Source organism: Euphorbia lathyris, chromosome 2, assembly GCF_963576675.1.
Source record: "Euphorbia lathyris chromosome 2, ddEupLath1.1, whole genome shotgun sequence".
Classification (NCBI taxonomy): domain Eukaryota; kingdom Viridiplantae; phylum Streptophyta; class Magnoliopsida; order Malpighiales; family Euphorbiaceae; genus Euphorbia; species Euphorbia lathyris.
Window position 1 is genome coordinate 121,630,695 of NC_088911.1, and position 13,031 is coordinate 121,643,725.

The window sequence follows — 13,031 nt, forward strand, 5'->3', positions numbered from 1 at the left end:
CTAGTAGCCTTTTAAACTACTCTTTTCAGAAACTATACTATATATACTTCATTCTTCTGCTCATTCTTCTATGGAGTGTTTCGTTCAGCCTTGAGCGTTGGATATAAATATTGAATATTTTTAAATAAGTTTTAAATATATTAATGTTACTAGTAATAGACTATTTATTACGGTAATAGTTCTATTTTTAAAACGAATTTTAAATTATATAATCCACTATAGTAACGGTTATTTATGCATAGAAGGTTTATGCAACTGAATTTGTAGTAACATCAAATAAACATAACTAGTAATAACTAATTTGAGTTGTACACCCCCATTAACTCTCATTAATTACTAATAAGTCCCCCAATAATATCAGTAGGAGGTGATAAATACAATTAGTGCATCCAATCGAACAAATATTCAGCTGTAATACTAATAATTCTCATTCCAGATGTAAAATAGTGGGTCTTCAATTCATATATGGAAAGTAGGAAATGATGGATGATAGATATATCAAAGATTTTAATTAGACTCCCTTATTTTATGCGGATAATATCAGTGGGTCCACATGGTTGATTATGACATAATCTAATTTAATCTTAGTATTATATTATTATATTATATTACTATAACCATAATACATTCATTGTATTAATATCTCATTCTCTTTTTTCTTTTTCTTTTTTAATAATAATAAAAAAATAAGTGATGCTATCTCCATTAAGCAATCTGGAAGCGGGTCCTACATCCTTTCAAATACAGACAGAGGAAAAGAGATAAAAAGAAGAAAAAAGTCATAATAATAAGTAAAAAAGAAATCCAATTTCTCCTAATTAGTGGGCCATTTATAATTCCATATTTTGGAGCACCAACAACTCACCCACCCCACTGATTCTTATATTATCGGCTAAATTAAATAATATTTAATAATTAATAAAGCAATTTCTCTTTTATTTTTTCTTTCTTTTAAAAAAATTGATAGAAGAGAGAAAAAACAAGAGGGAGCTGGGAACACGTGTGTCGACGAGAAAAGCTTTACTGAGTCACACTCCCACAAGCAACATGTCCCTACTTTTACCCAGAGAAATGTGGGGCCCTTCCTACCCCACCCCATGTTTTGTTTTCTGCTGGGTGGGGGACCACCTACCTAGCCAAGCCAAATTACCCGTTATTAGTATCGCAATCTTATAATACAAGATATACAAGATACTAATCAATATCTAGTATTATCTTATACTATTAATATATAAAAAAAAATATGGGAGAATTAAAAAGGACTAGTCACTATGCCACATGTAATAAAGAGAAGAAGAACATTACCCTTTCCGACAACCCGCTTTCCTAAATGCCAATTTTCTTTTTCTCATTTTATCTTTACAGTTTCGCGGAAAAAAAAAATCTACTTATTATACAAACATTAATATACAACTAAGGCATTACATCAAGTGGGTAGCTAACGGAGGGGTCCACATGAGTAAAAAACAAAATTAAATTTTTATGCCAAATAAATGCTTCAAAGCTTGAACTTAAGTCAATATATATAACCTAAGGCCCCTATGCTTCCACCTCTTAAATACTGCAACCAATATCTCAAACTTCTTATCACCAAAAGTGTGAATATAACTCAAAGCATCTTCAATCAGTGTTTCAACCTGGGTTATTAATTTTTGACCCGTAACTTACCAACAATAGCAAAAAAATATTGGGACAGGACATTAAATGTAAAAAAAATAATTGGGAGGGTTGTTTTCTCTTATCCGTGTCATTCAGTCGTATACATATACACACCCTCCATTTTTGCATATATATGTAGAAAGATAAGATACTTCTGTCTACGTGCTCTTTTTTTTTTTCTGGAAAACAAGGTTAGAACTTAGACCCCCAAAAAATAATATACTTGAAAATCTAATTAAGGTGAAAAATGAAAAACCCCTCCTCCATTGGAGGGACAAGGTAAGGTCTATCTTTTTTTTCCTGCCCCTTTCCCTTTATATTCACCAACTTCCCCCCTTTTCACTCTACAAAACAGACCATAAAAAACTAAAAAAGACAGAACGTGAGACAACCAGTCTTTCTCCTTCTTCACTTCCCTGAACAATCTTTCTTTCCGGGTTACAAACATGAATTTTCGGACATTCGATGGACATTGCGCTCCATATACCATTCCCACTTGCTAGACTGTGTTTTCCAAAACTGTGGGTTCTACCGATCCCAATGGCATATTTCCCTTGAAATTCATGACTTCTCTCAGTTTTACTCTGAGACTGCCGCCGCCTATGGGCATACAATCAATCCCCATTTACTCAAAATCTGCCTCCGGTCAACAGAGACCATCGGTCTTGGGGGGATTGCCATTCAAAAGTACAGGAGAAGATAACGTTCTACTCTGCTGCGGGCTGTTTCTGCTCTGCTGGCTTCACCTGAACAGCAGCGGGAACAGTAACATAAGGGAAACCGGCAGGAACCATATGTGGCTTCCCAGATGACTGTGCAGCTGCAAACTGAGCATGCATTAGAGCCTGTGAAGTTAAGTTACCGCCTTTCATATTACCTGCAGCTGCAGCTGCAGCCACTGCCTTCGCAGGATCATTAGTGCCCAGAGAGACAGAAGGACACAACAGCATCCCAGACGAGGTCATTATTTGGCCCTGTTGATGTTGCTGTTGCTGTTCACTACGATGTCTTTGGAGATAAAATCCACCTGCGGCTGATGCATGTGCTGAGTTTGCAGCATGCTGAGCTTGGGCTTGCATGTATCCACCATAATATTGGGCTTGCTGCAATGAATGTTTTGGGAGCTGCTGCTGTTGTTGCTGGTGGTGCTGTTGCAATTGTGACTTTGCAGCAGAGTTGGATGAAGAGGTGGTGTTATGGGGATGGCCAAGAATTGAAGGAATTGTTCTACCACCAACAGGAGATGATTTTTGTGCAGGGGCCTGTGGCGAGTTCTTGGTCTGCTGAGATGACAGCGCAGTAGATGATTGGCCAGCTTTATTACTTGTGGAACCGGAAGTTGTTCTAGGACTCCCACCAGCACTCTTAGACATTGATGAAGTTGATGGAGAACCAACAACCATGGGAGGTGATGGGGATTGACTACCATTAGGAGCTTGTTGTCCTTGTCCTGTGCCTGATTGTTTTGGATTGGCTGCAAAAGATATTTGTGTGTGGCCTTGTTGGTGTTGCATACGGCCTTGCTGCTGTGGAAGGTTTTTTAAGGATGAAGAAGAAGAGGCTAGAGATGATGGGGAAGGAACTTGGGAACTGGTGGTTCTAATAGTATTCTTCCACTGTGGAGAATGACCTGGACTACTACTGCCTTGGACAATATTTGGTGAAAATCCTGTAAGTGTGTTGGAAAATTTTGCGACCATTGGTGAAGATGAAGATATATGATCAGAGTACACACTTCCATTACTTGTTACCGGTGTCTTCCTAGCAGAAGCCGCAGCTGCAGCAGCAAATTGTTGCTGCTTATGAAGTTGAATCATCTGCTGTTGTTGTTGTTGTTGCTGTTGCTGCTGTTGATTCCGCTGCAGATGTTGCTGCATACTTGCAGCATTAACAGTGCTCATAGTAGCCGACATAACAGAACCACTAGCCCGAGCAGGAGCATTCCCAAGATTAAGGGTTCGGGCTGAACTATCAATAACAGTGTTGCCAGCTGAAATAGATGAATCTGTCAAATCTGGCCAGGAAAAGGCAATTGACTGCCCAGCAGAAGCCTGAACCTTTCCTACTGGCATGGCTTTTCTCTCCTCTTCCATATTTGAGCTATCATTTCCTCCAGTCTTCTTTTGTTGTGCTGCTTGGGCAACTGCTGCAGCAGCATTCATGAAGTGATACCCATGCCTCGCAGCATCTGGAAGACTTTGAAGAATAGCATGATTCTGTGCAAACGATGAAATATCAATACTCCCGGGAGGTGCTGTCGCACCATTGATGGAGGCAAAGGACATGGCAAAAGCCTGAGAAGGTTCAACCCCAATTTTTGAGCTCTGTTGTGCCTGCTGTTTCTTTTCACCGTGATTGCTGCTTGCAGTAGTAGCACCACCAACTGTTGGTGGCGACATCATAGCATAATTTGGTGGATGTATAGGCATTGCAAAATTCTGACCATAAATACTCATATTCCCATGAGATACTCGACTATCGGCAGTAGAAGGACTATCTTCAGTTTGATGAGGAGCATTCTGGTTCTGCATCTGCTGGCGCTGCTGAAGCTGTATTGACTGTGATGGCTGGTTCTTTGAGGTAGGAAAGCCTTGCAAAGTTCCACTGCCACCATTGATGCCAGTATTATGAGACCTCTGCTGTTGATGCTGCAAATGCTTCTGGGATGAAGATGAACTAGTAGAAATGCTTTGGTTCTGATGCCCCTGTTGGCCTTGTTGTGTGTGTTGGCTTGATGACTGTTGCTGTTGAAGCTGTTGAGGATGGAGCATTTGCGAAGAATAGAAAGAACCATTAAAGAAGGGCATTGCCTGAGGTGGGGTGCCTCTATAAGAGGGTGAAGCACCAACATGTGCAGGAATAGGAATTGGGTAAGCACTGTTCTGCAAAATTGCCAGGTACTGGGTTTCACTACCAGGCATATTTGGGTAGTTAAAGCTCATTGCAGTTGCACCAGCCACAGCTGTTGATGTACCACTGGTAGAGGCAGAACTAGAGGCACTCGTTGAAGCTGCATTACTTGGAACAGCAGGAGACTTCACAATCCCAGGTCGGACCGAAGCGGAAGCAGCAGCGGCAGCCGCCACAGCCTGCTGTTGATTTAATGGGAATATAAAAGTAGGACCATGCTGAAATTCAAGAAAAAGAGGAGCAAAATTTTTTAGAGAATACTTAGATTGTCCATAAGTTTGAAATGCAACAATGTAGCAAAAGAAACTTACCAGCATATTATTAGGTGCCCCTGGGCCCCCTGAGGGTAATTGTTGCTGAAGTAAGATCTGCTTTCTTTGTGCTGCATCTATAATGTTGGTAGTCTGAGAACCCTTTTCCTTCCCAGTGTGGCCAGGGAAGATGGCTAGATTCTGCCCCTTATCTTGCACAGAGTTCCCACCTCTTCCAGGATGCAATTCAGTAGAAGGCACTACATTCACATTGCAGGCCTTTGCCCCATATGGTAAAGCAGAACCAGCAGCAGCCGACCAGAAAGGATTTATCCTTGTTAATTGCTGGTGATAATGAATATTCCTCGCAATATAGCAATGGGTTGCACACCTCTTCGGCCTCGGTTGGTTAAAAAGCAAATGAGGCGGCTAAAATAGTTATGGAACAAAGGAACACCATCAGAATTTAGAGAAGACCCTTTTTAGGAGAAGATGGAGAAAGAAAAGACCTGGGAGAGGAAAAGAGAAAAATGAAATACCTGTATAGCTGCAGAAGGTACAGCATTTCCATCCATTGATACAACTCCTTGAAGAGGTGCCATATATCTGCAGATTCCAAAAATGTCATTTTCCCACAGAAGATAATCTAAATCACTGGTGTACCGGTAGAGAAAGGAAAAGGCCAAAGAAAACAAACAAAATAGCCTGCCCATACCCCATGTGAGGAAGCCCACCAGGCCAGCTTGCCATAGACATTGGAAGAGGAAGAGAATTTGATTGAGCTGAGAATAATGGGGAGAAAGAGATGAAGACATTGAATCAGCAACCAGTTCAAAAAATAAAAATGAGCAGAAAAATTAAGTCCCAAGAGACCTCATTACCTGTTTTTTCGGTGTTTGGGTGCTGCTTCTGCACATTTTGATGCACCTTGTTTCCACTACCATTTAAAGTGCCACTATCTCTATCAGATTTCTCCAAATCAAGCTGGAGATCAATGGTTCTTTCTCTGCTAGAAATTACAATAGACTTATGTGATTCAGCCGCATCGGCTACTATTTTTGCCTTCTTATCTTCGGGCTCCACATTCACATCTTTTCCGACTTTCACTGCTTTATCGTCCTCTTTGACCGCCGGCTTAGTTTCCTGCGTACGAAGCAAGCATTTAATACCATTAGTGTCACATACTTCGTCAGGACTAAGTGATGATAAATGAGAACAGGTGGTGGTGGGACCATCACCATTGCTACATCTGTAGTTGCAGGTTTTGGATCTACAGCCACATAATCAGTCTCGTTGTCCCTTTCTGGAGATGATCTTAATGGAGGTGGTGCCTGTAACCAAAAGGAAACCAGAAGAAAGAGAGAGAGATTGATAGATTTGAGATTTAGATTTGGTGAATTTCTCCAAATAGGGAAGAAAAAAATTGAAATCGAATTCTTATAATCTCACCATCAGATCTATCTGGAACTTCTCTTCTCGCTGGGTTTCAATCTCAAAAACCGTCGAGTTCCTGAATTTAGATAAAAATAAAATAAAATTACAAGTCAATCCTTTGAAATCACAGAGAAAATCAAGAGTAAAAGAGCTATTCGTGGCTCACGCTTTCGTCGCTGTCACACATTCACGATCGTCATCTAATCTAAGACCAGCAGATGATTCCTTCTTCGGCGACCTAGGTTCCTCTTTGTTTCCAGCCAAATCTCTACTCTCTGGTTCTTCCGTCGATGGCTTGGAATCTGACAACGGATTATTCTCAGACTTTACCAGCTCTGGCTGAGGCAACGGTTCCACAGATGCAGGCGCAGCTTGACAAGCTATTGCTTCCTGTGGAACGCCATTTTCAGCCACAGATCCCGAATTTTTCTCCATATTGGGAGAACTAGTTTCGGTTTTGGCAGTCTGATCAATATCGACTTTGATTGTAGAAGAAATGGGACTACTTCTCGCGGTATAAATGGATGGATTCTCATCTTCGTACTTGACCGGTCGCGGTCTTTTCCTCTTTGGTGCTGCTGAATTGTATAAAAAACCGCAGGAAACCATCAGTACAATCCCAAAAGAGCACCGCTCTGCTCTGTTGATTTGCTGCATGAAACAAGGGGAATGAAAAGAAAATAAGGTATCTCGCTCGGATCACGAATTTTCCTTTCATTTCCTCCAGTTTCAAGGCCACAGAAAAAGCATTTCGGCGACTTCCGGAGTTAAAATGAAATCAATCTACTTGAGCTTATGATGGCTCAAGCAACTTACCAATTGCAGACATGGGAGTGGCGGATGAGCTAGAATTAGTGGGAGGAATGGAAGAGGACTGTGGTATAGACGGTGAGTTAGAGATCGGCGATGAAACTCTGGATTTGGCATCTGCACTTGATTTACTGTTGCTTACTTCCCTTGTATCAAACCTCATGGAATCATTCGCCATAACTTCTAGCTTAGGAGCTGGTCCCTGCCTCATCAAGCCATACAATACCTCAGCGATCTCGATCTCAATCTCATCCTGTGCAGAGGAAGTGAACTTGGAAGAAGATTTTGGCGGTCTCTGCTTCGGTCCATTAGGCTTCTACAACAGCAAAAACACTCGTTACTCAATCGAACAAAGGAAACAAGGAAAAATCCATCAATCCACAGAACTACGAAAAGGTGGTTTCTGACCATCTTCTTCTTAACTGAAACATTAGAGGAAGACGGTGATACTGGAGCAGGTGATGCAGAAGCTGAAGCTAACATAGCGGCAACACTTGGGCCACTCGACCGCACCGGAGATGTGGAAGCTTGCCGATTAATTTGCTCAGGACCAATTCCACAACTTGAAGCCCATTCATGAGACCTCTTGGTAGATGCTGAAAAAGCAAAAAGGGAGAAATACATCAAAAATCCGAAATCTACCAATTCAAATAGAAATAGAGGAGAGGTTAAGAAATAAATATTAAGCATCCATCGAAATCTGAAAACTTTCATTTTTTATGTTCCAATTTAAATCTCTTCCACCTCTCTACCTGACCGAGCTTTTCTAGGCACCGACACGCCAATCATCTCATCTGGTGCTTTCCACGGAGCTGTCGATGTCGCCGGCGATGTCCTAACAACTTTAGCTGGCGGTGGAAAACTTTTCCGATGGAGATGATTAGACAAAGAAGACGAAGATAACGATGAAGGATTCGGTGGAAGCATCCTCATAGAACTACCTAGACCTCCATCATCGTCTTCATCATCTTCATCGTCATTTACACTCTCCTCAGAACTATCATCGCCTCCGTCCTCTCTATTGATACCGTGCATCAACCTATCCCCTCTTCTTCTCTTCCCCCTACTACTCATCCGATCTCTATCCCTATCCCTCTCTCTTTCACGGTCTCGTTCTCTGTCGCGATCTCTGTCCCGATCCCGATCTCGATCTTTTTTCCCTGTACCTCGATCTCGTAGCCTAGCCGATTCTTGTAACTCCACAGGCCCATCGTCCTCTGCAAGAACAAAAACAAAAAAAATTAAAATTAATGGAATAACTCGAAGATTTCCTATGAAACAATTAACTTAGATCTGGTAAAAGAAATCAAACCTGGAGAGTCCCTTAGACTTCCACTCCTGTGTCTTCTTCTAGACGCTAGTCCATTGGCAGCGGCCATACTAACTCGTCTAGCTTCTCTGTTTCTCTCCATTAATATTCAGTTTTGCTATTAAGAAATCCGTTAGAACCAGAAGGTTATGACTCTTATCTCTCATCACCGGAAACCAAGCATTATTTCCCGGAGAATTGAGAGTTATTCACCGGAATTCGCAGATTGAGACTTGTATATGGTCTCTAAGCTGATTTTAATATGAATCAAAGATCTTCCACCGAGCGAGCAGTGTTGAAAGATCTTGGCTTACACTTATCTTCTTCTCCCTACTCTTCCCCTCTGTTTTGCCCTTTCTCTCTCCCTTTCTCTATTTCTCTCTCTTAAAATCTTCTTTCTACCTCCTTTTGTGCTCTCTCATCTTCTCCAATCTATCAATTTAGCTATTTCACTCTCAGCCAAACCCACTCTGGCCCCGAGATAAACGGCTACGATTACTTGCTGGAATTCATGGTGTCATCGTAAGCGTTGGATGAACGACATATCCAACGGACTATAATTTGCAAAAACCAACATGGCAAAATCTGGACCCTCCAAGAGTCTATCGTACATACACTCTTTTAACTTTTTATATATATATTATAAATTGCCACGTGTAAGCCATTTTTCTTTCCCCTCAAGCTTCCATGTTTACTCCTCCTCACTACAAATATGGCATTATTTATTGAAATAAATAAAAATGATTACTTGCTAATTAATTAAATAATTAAATTTGTACCAGGAGTGAGAAAAAACTGTTGCCCACGAATCACGATCAAAATTGAAGAGATGAAATAAATTTTATTAAATAATAATAGTAATAAAAGTCCTTGAATTTCCCAAAGTGATGTGGTGACTGGCTATAGCCGGTAACAGAGACCTTGGTAAAAGGAACATGACGATCACAAGGAATCTAGGTGACCGCAGATAATATCGTTCCAACCGGTCAAATCTAATATTTCGGTGCCACGTGTCTTTACTTTCTACAAAATATTGTTTTAAATTTTAATTACAGTATTATTTCCAAAAAGCACCAGGGGGGCCACCTGAAAGCAACCACAGTTGGGGAGTTTACGGACGTGATCTATCATCTTCAGTAACCTCAAGAAATCTCAGCCGTTGGTTACGATCTGACGTGGTCACAATATAAAATAAGTAAACAAATCCTAAAATACCAGATGCCAAATAGCAAACGAAACCGAGTTGGCACCGAACCATGAGGCTCGGTTGCATGTTGATCAGTGAGCCACATCTGGACCGTTAATCTAATCAAATCCAACGGACGAGATGAAAAGCAGAGGCTAGGTGTGAAACGCGAGTCACGGTCACGGAACTTCCGAGAAGTGTGGGGCCCATCTAATATTAGCTACCTTTCTCTCTCTCTCTACCCTTCCCCATCTAGAAATTATTTCCTCGCGTTGGCCTTATTGTTATTTTCACGTTCGGGGAGATGGTGGCAGCTTATTGCTGACGTCATCTCGGTCCCACTTAAAAGAAAACCTAACCTTAATTCCTCCAGTCAAATTTCACCGCGCGGTTAAAAGGTATTTATAACAAAATAAAAACACATTTTTTACAAGTGCTGATTTTTGTTTTAAATTCACGCGCTTATTGCGGAGATTGCTTCCTTAGAAAAATAAAAGTAGAAGTCCAGCGTGGAAATATATTTACTTACGTGTCCTCATAATCTTGTGACACGTAACCCACTTAATCGTCGCCTGCCTTGGATCTTGTTAATCCCTCACGAGCTAAATTAAATATCTTTTCTTCAACTGAGGAAAGATAGGGTTACTAGTGGGTGGATAGATATCTAGATGCTAATGAATGGAGTGAGAGGATATTTTTTCAAAAGTTTCCAGCCAAAGTCCCGTCACTCTATCAAATAACTGTGAGAAAGGAAATAGTTTTTGAGGAGTCTTTGTGGCCACGTCAGATAGAGCCCCACATGAAAACTGGGTTGACCCACCAAAATTGATCTACCCCGTTCCTTTTGTCGCTTTTTTAAATCAAAATTGGCTGTCATTCCTTCAATATACTGAGAACCTGCCACGTAATACAATCACGTTGCCACGTCATATTAAGAGGGGCCGTTTGGCTCTCTTCCATACTGTATATCTAACCCTAGCCGTCAATGGCTCTTTTTCTGTCTACTCCTTCAAAGAAGAAGATTATGACCCGTTTCTCCCATTTGCCCTTAATAATTATTTATTTTTATTACATTAATGTTCTAATAATAAAATATTTTATATCCATCAGGCTATTTTTTATTATTGTGATTGCCCGTTTCTCTAGAACTCTTATGCACTTATATTATTTAAATCTTTCTTTGTTTAATTATATTGTCATTGTTCCATTATTTTTAATTAAAATAATAGCATTGTCCATCATGAACCATCTAACATGAGAATATTAAAAGATATTCTTACATATCTTAAAATATTCTAATTTATCTTAAGAATGAAATTATTATAATTGTGATCATGTTTCCCTGATGATGTTACGTTAGAAAAATAACATTTTTATTAGAGAAGGGTAGATTTTTTTTTCTTGAATCAAGTAGATATATTTAATGACCCAAAAAATTAGTAACTTTTTATGAATGGCATTTAGTATAACTAAAATTAAATTACCTTTGAGTTAAATCCAAAATTAAATTTTAACTTTTATGAAGGGCATTTAGTTAAATTACCTTCAGTTAAATTGAAAGCATCCAAAATTATATTTTTGGCTTATATGACAGATAAATCCTGTTATGAAAAGGTGTATAGAATCAATTAGTATATATCAATATATAATTCAGAAGATGAACAGTACTGTTAAAAATGAGAATATAAATATAGTAACATTTTTTATTACTGTTAAACTATTGACACTTATTTAATTTTATTTAACACTACATAAACAAAAAAAAAATTTATTTAACATTTTAAGAAAATTATTAAACTTTAATTTAATAAAATCACTATTTCCCATAAAATCATATGCTCAAACTTAATAAAAATATATAATTTCTTTTTTAAGGAAAAAAATCACATTATAGATCAAACATCAAAAACATCATTTTATATAATATGGTGGAGATTAAAATTTTAATAAGTTTAGATTCAAATCAAAGCATTCACTATAAATTAATCACATATATCAATATAAACCAATAAATTCTCTCCTTAATTAATATTAATCAAATTTTCTTATTTGATATTATTTGTCAGGTTTAGCTTTCAAGACAACTTTTTTTCTATTTTATTAAATTAATTACACTTTTTGTCATTTTAAAATTTCAATGTATGTATAGTGATTCAATTCAATAAGTGGCACAAAAAATGAGAATTATTAAAGAAAGATAAAGGTATTTTAGTCTATATTCTATAAATTTAATGCAAATCAATCATTTCCTTAACATGTATATGTTTTGGTCAAATGTAATAATTATTTTGAAATGGGTTGAGTATATAACTAGAATTAATTCAATCTAACAAATTCAATTCTCGAATGTAATAGATCTTAATGAATATATGAAAACACTAATGGGAATGAGAAGCGTCTGTTGATCAACCTAAATGTAGAGTGATTCTAAAATAATAACAGACAAGCGAAACTTGTGAACCTAGTCTTAAAAATATGTGCCAATTGATGAGTTGTATACTCAATAAACATAACTACTTATATTTATATACATATATAAATACAAATAATTTTATATATAACACGTTTAAGCAATCAGTCAACCAAGTATAAAATATAAGTACAATATCTCAACATGACTCAATTTACTACATACAGTAACTCAAAAATTTATCATGTCCATTATTAAGGTCTGGGTAAATTCAATGGTCTCATGATTAAACAATCATCCAGTATGGGTATACACTATCATCAATAAAATGAGCAGTTAAACACATATAAGACAAATTCTGAATTGGTGTCCTTGAATTAGTGGTCAAACAAATCCTAGAAGATAACTTCTTAAAACTCTTTTTCAAATTACTCCTTTTCTCTTTGTAAATAAGATAACAATCTTTACCAATAGCTCTACGTGGAGGAACAAGAAAACGTGGTTGTATTACACAATAAAATCCACGAAAACCCTCATGCTCAACAAAAATAAAAGGCAACTCATCAATTGTTATCGTTCTAACAAGCCATTTCCTACACTCTTCTTGATCAAACTTCCAATTAGCAAGCAAATTAACAATAGTATCATCAGAAAACTTGGGTACAAGTTCAAAAGCTAATACGGATTGATACGTAGCAACATTGTAAGAATACTTTTTGCACATACTCAAGTGATTACTCAAACAACTAATGCCACTCGCAGTTGGACATGTAATAGACTTAGTGCAATACTTACGTGAAACTATAGGATCAATAGCATCATTGTCTTTAACAAAGTGCTCCCACGCTCATGATTTTTGTTCTCTTTTACGCACCTATGTAGTATTAATTTTGGGGATAGGTGGTTTTGTTGGGGATAGGTGGTCTTAAATGCTTATGCCAGATTCTGACCCCTCATTGGCCGTTTATTGTGGATTCGGGTCATCAGAAAGCAATTCGATGATAATATTCAGTATTTAAGACATTATTTGGTGCGGTGAGCATGGAAGATCATCGTGAAAAT

At 38.3% G+C, this 13,031-nt stretch overlaps 1 protein-coding gene across 7 annotated transcripts; it reads right to left on the bottom strand.

The window, feature by feature from the left end:
• Positions 1–1,372: 1,372 nt before the first annotated feature.
• Positions 1,373–8,800, bottom strand: LOC136219755 (protein TIME FOR COFFEE). 7 transcript variants are annotated; one of them, XM_066007264.1, is made up of 12 exons: positions 8,377–8,800; positions 7,817–8,281; positions 7,488–7,660; positions 7,071–7,377; positions 6,421–6,832; positions 6,270–6,330; positions 6,059–6,151; positions 5,702–5,963; positions 5,536–5,602; positions 5,360–5,426; positions 4,881–5,249; positions 1,373–4,787 (listed from the first exon to the last, which is right to left on the bottom strand). In XM_066007264.1, the coding sequence occupies exons 1-12, from the start codon at positions 8,474–8,476 to the stop codon at positions 2,367–2,369; spliced, it is 4,797 nt and encodes a 1,598-aa protein (XP_065863336.1). In that variant the 5' UTR covers positions 8,477–8,800; the 3' UTR covers positions 1,373–2,366. The 7 variants fall into 7 exon arrangements, with proteins under 7 accessions (XP_065863336.1, XP_065863334.1, XP_065863332.1 ...); XM_066007262.1 differs by having other exon boundaries at positions 6,421–6,829; positions 7,473–7,660; XM_066007260.1 differs by having other exon boundaries at positions 7,473–7,660.
• Positions 8,801–13,031: the final 4,231 nt, after the last annotated feature.